Source organism: Microtus oregoni, unplaced genomic scaffold (genome assembly GCF_018167655.1).
Source record: "Microtus oregoni isolate MIOR12 unplaced genomic scaffold, Mior012 000032F_ref0000030, whole genome shotgun sequence".
NCBI lineage: Eukaryota > Metazoa > Chordata > Mammalia > Rodentia > Cricetidae > Microtus > Microtus oregoni.
Window position 1 is genome coordinate 20,535,079 of NW_024543091.1, and position 4,752 is coordinate 20,539,830.

The following is a 4,752-nucleotide window of genomic DNA, read 5'->3' on the forward strand; positions in this document are numbered from 1 at the left end:
ACAGTTAACCATCTTGCCAGAGAAAGACTGAAAGTCTGGAAGGGCTGTTGTGACCAATCACCTCCAATGAAAACACCTTGAAAAGCCAAGAGCCCTGTGCTCAACAGGACTGTCAGCTCAGAGGGGGAAAAAAACCTTTTAAGGAAACTTAAACTTCAGTGGGCTGCTCTTCTGCCAGGACTTTGAGGCCCTCTGAACATAAGCCGGACCACAGATGGCTGTGCGTAAGTCTGGATCCTGACACCCGCCCTCCCCACCCCGAGCCTCAGCACCAGTTGTTGGCCAAAAATAAACACCATTCCTCAACCATATATGTCCACCAGTCCTGATCTCAGGAAGCAGGAGGCAGGTCAGACCCTTGCCGGGCGGGCACACTCACGTGAAGCAGCCGCTCAGCATGCACATAACCCAGCTCAATCGGGAGTGCCTGCTGTGCCTCTTCTCCTTCCTGGACAAGGACAGCAGGAAGAACCTCTCCAGGACCTGCTCCCAGCTCCGAGATGTGTTTGAGGACCCCACCCTCTGGCCCCTGCTGCACTTCCATTCCCTCACAGAGCTCAAGAAGGACAACTTCCGGCTGGGCCCTGCACTGCGCAGCCTGTCCATCTGTTGGCATTCCAGCCGCGTGCAGGTGTGCAGCATCGAGGACTGGCTCAAGAGTGCCTTCCAGAGGAGCATCTGCAGCCAGCATGACAGCCTGGTTAACGAGTTCCTCCTGCAGGTGTGCGACAGGTAGGCCACCTCACCCCCTTGCAGTGTGGCCTTGCTGGCCTTGGCTTCGGGGACAGGGAAGCACACATTCCAAGAGCAGTGTGGCTCTGACTGAGTCTAAGGCAGACAACCAGTGCCCAAGAGCTGGGTAAAATCAGCTCCCTCTCAGTCTCAGCTCCTGAAGCTGCTGCTAAGGCAGAGCAGCTGAGGTTCAGCTGGCCTGTCCTTGGAGCAGCTGGCTCACTGGCAGCCGTGAAGGGTTGGTTGGGTCCAGCTGAGCCTGGAATTTTAAGGTCAAGTCCTGGGAAAAGACTCTAGAGGCATCTGTGGAGCCAGGCCTCTCATTTGGCCCAAGCAGCCCCCCATGGCCTGAGAATTGCTAATGAGGAAGGAGAGCCAAGTGCTCAGGTGAGCTGGGCTAAAGCCTGTTGCAGAGTAGCGGTGAGTGTCTCTGAGGAACACACTCGGTCTCGCACAGTACCCAGGGAAAGTGTTTCAGTTGTCAGAGAGGCAAAAGGGATGCTCCAAGACATAGTACTCACTATGGGGCTACCAGATTTTTAGCAAATATATACCACCCGGTTAAATTTGAATTTGAGATGAAGCAACTCATGCCTTGCAAACATTCCCTAATTGATCTTTTGACACCCCTGACCTCATCTCTTGCACAGGCAGGGCCCACCAAATGGGTTGGTCACACTTTCTTGTGTAGGAAGCTCTGGCCAACATGGCTTTGCCAGCAGTTGAAGGGAAAGCACTCTCTGCTAGCAAACCAGTTCCAATGGCTGCCAGCTGCTGCCACACAAGGTTAATAGCCACTGTTGGCTGGTCTCAGCACAGGTACAGGAAATAATTGCAGTGGCCTGCCTCTCCTGTGTTCTTTTCCTCAAGTTGGGTTTGGGCTTGGCTCTGACTAGACCAGGCCAGGCCAATTTGATAGGTTTCACAAAAAACCAGACTGCAAGGTGATGACCGAAAAGGGGAGTAGTATCACAACCCCAACTTGGTTCACTCTTGCTGGAAGGTAACCAGTTTAATCCTCCAAACCAGCAAAATTTGACTTCACAGGATCTGCCAAGCACTGGTCCCCAGTGTCAGAGAAGGTGCAAAGGGAGCTGGGTTTCCCCTTCTGATACCGTGCAACTGACCCCAGACCAAGTGCATAAACCTTTTTTTTTCCCTGCAAAATGAGAGAATTCTCTTATGTCACAGGTAAGAGGGTGAAGTGGCAAAGCAATACCTAGTCCACCGAAGAAGGGTAAAGTCAGACGGGCTGAAAGTCATCTGTTCTGGGTTCTCCTGCCTTAGTTAACCAGGCAATTTGCCGAGGTATTAAATGCACCTTAACAACAGTATCTGGCCCAAAGTCACCTGTCAAGTCACCTGAGCCACTCTCTTCATCTACAAAACTGGAGTAGCATGCAGGGGTGATCAGTGCTGAAGGCGCATGGACTTTGAGGGTGCCACGCCCAGGGTGTTTGAAGTTACTTTTATCTTCCTAGGCACGAGGGGGGTGTGCTGACAGGTGCTATGGGGTGTGGGAAGGAACCTAGTCCTCAGGTCCAGATCCCGCTCCTTGACTGCAGGGTCTAGGCCCACTGGAGGGAGGCTCTGCCAGGGAGGAAGCAAGATGACCCTCCTGGTCTCCAGAAAAGTGGGTATTGTCTGCCTGCAGTGGGGCTCTGCTCACTCAGACCTCAGTCCTCAGAAGCGCAGGGTACACACTGCCCACCCACCCACCCACCCACCCAGAAGCAAACTTTGGTTCAGTGATTGTGGCCACACTACAAATAAGTCCTCGGGAGTGTCTCAACTTCAGGGCCTGGCTCCAGCTGCCTGAGGTTCCAGGCAACCGAGCTGAAGGCTAGACACAACACTGTGTGGCTTTTTAGTCGTTAGCCATTACTCCAGGAGACTCCTCCGCCCCCAGAGTCCCCACCGTGCACGGCTTCCAGCCCCAGAGACTCAAGATACCGGCTCCAGCAGACACACAGGGGACCCTGACCGCGGCCCTACGTCTCCAGGGTGGGACTCCCGGGTCCTGCTGCACCTCGGCCCCGGCCCCGTGTCACCGCGCTTTCCCCGCAGGTGCCCCAACCTGGCGTCCCTCACGCTTTCGGGCTGTGGCCACGTCACCGACGACTGTCTGACTCGCCTGTTGCTCAGCTGCCCGCGCCTGCGCGTGCTGCGCCTCGAGAACTGCGCGCGCGTTACCAACCGCACTCTGGCGGCCGTGGCCGCGCATGGGCGCGCGCTGCAGACTCTGCACGTGGACTTCTGCCGCAACGTGAGCGCCGCTGGCCTGCTTCGCCTGCGCGCCGCCTGCCCAAGCCTGACCCTGAGCGCTGAGCACAGCGCGGCCATGATCCCCGACCAGCCGCTGCGCGCTCACGGGTGCGCCGCCTCGCTTTTCCCGGTCGCACCTGGGGGACGGTGCCTACCTCACCCGACGAGTTCCTGTGGAGGACGCGCGCGCGATTAAATGAGCGGATGTTTGTAAAGCACTCGGTGCTTCTTTTTATAGGTCCTTCCCGACCCCGCGGCTGAGCTGCGCACTAGGCTGGCGAGCAGCCTCTGAAGGGCGGGAGAAAGAACCCGAGCCTGGTGCCTCCCTAGCCGCGTATGCCCACACCAAAGCTTGATGCACAAGCCATTCTAGAAAACTCGCCCCTATCACTACATGACTGATAGTTACCAATTAGTTCTCCTATGGTTCTCACAAGGGAAAAATGCATCACTTTTTAAAAAGCCAACATTTAAAGATAAAAGTAGTAGTAGCCCTAGTTAAGTGCTTGGATATGGAACCATTATTAGCTGATGGGAAAAACAAAAACAAAACAAAAAAACTAAAGAACGAGACTTTCATTTCCTAAATTTCTGGCCGTGGGCCTGGACTTCAGGACAATCTCACTTTAGTTGTCCTATCCCTATGGTCAGGGCCTAGATAGGGACCGGACAAAGCAGGGTAAATGGAGGCAGTCAGGAGGTGGGCAAGCTCAAGTTCCACCGCCAGCTGTATCAAGATCAGTCATTTATCTGCAGCCAGGTTTTTCAGTTTTCTGTGAAAGTTTCCCGATTGTGACCCACAGGTTCCTTAATTTGTTCCCAAACGAGAAACAACATGAAAAAGAGAAGTTCTGTTCTGTTCCCCAGTCTCTATTCTAGTAGAGGAAAACTGGTCCAGAAAGTGGCTTGTGAGGCAGGATGGGGATGACTCAGATTAGGTTCACTCAGAAGGGGTTGACAATTATATCCCAAGAAGATGTTGTGAGCCATGAAAAGAGCCAGGGGAGCCCAGCAAGCCATATGGAAAGTTTACAGGCCAAGAAACTACAGGGTGCCAGACTAGGAACATGACTGAGGTGTTAGCAGCAGCAATGAGATCAGCATGGCTGGAGTAGGGAGGAGAGGAGTTGAGAACCCGATGGAGGGAGATGAAGGACAGATAATGGGGAGGGTTAAATGAGGCCCTGGAGGCCACCTCATGCCAGCAGGAACCAGGAGTCTGCGAAGTGAACTGATGTGGCAGGCAAAGCCTCCAAGTCCCTGTGGACTGCTGAGGGGCTTTCCTGCTGCTGCCAGGTTCTGAGCAGTGGCAGCACCTAGCCCAGAATCAGGACGACACACACACACTAGCCTTGGCCTTTTAATCTGTGGGAAAGTGTTGTTAGAAGTATACTCCATTCTGTTGGTCCCCTGGACCAGGCTTTCTTTGCCCGCCTGTTCCTGAAGCCACTTAGGAAATAACCACTCTGAGACTTAATATTAATTACATACTCTGTGGCCTATTAGCTCAGGCTTCTTATTAACTAACTTTTACAACTTAAATTAACCCGTAATTCTTAGCTATGTTTAGCCATGTGGCTTGGCATCTTTTCTCAGTAAGTCATGCTCATCTTGCTTCCTCTGCGTCTGGCTGGTGACTGCATCTCTGCCTTTCCTCTTCCCAGAATTCTCTTAGTCTGGTCATTCCTGCGTAGCTACTGGCCAACCAGCATTTTCTTAAACTAATCCGAGTGACAGATCTTAACAGTGTACAAG

General features: G+C 53.4%; 1 protein-coding gene across 1 annotated transcript; it reads left to right on the forward strand.

The window, feature by feature from the left end:
- The first annotated feature begins 320 nt into the window (after nt 1–320).
- Fbxl22 (F-box and leucine rich repeat protein 22) lies at nt 321–4,509 on the forward strand. Its single transcript, XM_041679791.1, has 2 exons — nt 321–732; nt 2,800–4,509. Exons 1-2 carry the CDS (start codon nt 398–400, stop codon nt 3,191–3,193), a joined length of 729 nt encoding a protein of 242 aa, XP_041535725.1. The 5' UTR covers nt 321–397; the 3' UTR covers nt 3,194–4,509.
- The last annotated feature ends 243 nt before the right edge of the window (nt 4,510–4,752 follow it).

What these genes read in the sequence shown, in the direction of transcription:
- Fbxl22 (XM_041679791.1), top strand. Translation starts at nt 398, where the DNA reads ATGCACATAACCCAGCTCAATCGGGAGTGCCTGCTGTGCCTCTTCTCC. An exon ending in CTCCTGCAGGTGTGCGACAG is followed by an intron (nt 733 to 2,799) that starts GTAGGCCACCTC and finishes CTTTCCCCGCAG; the next exon opens with GTGCCCCAACCTGGCGTCCC.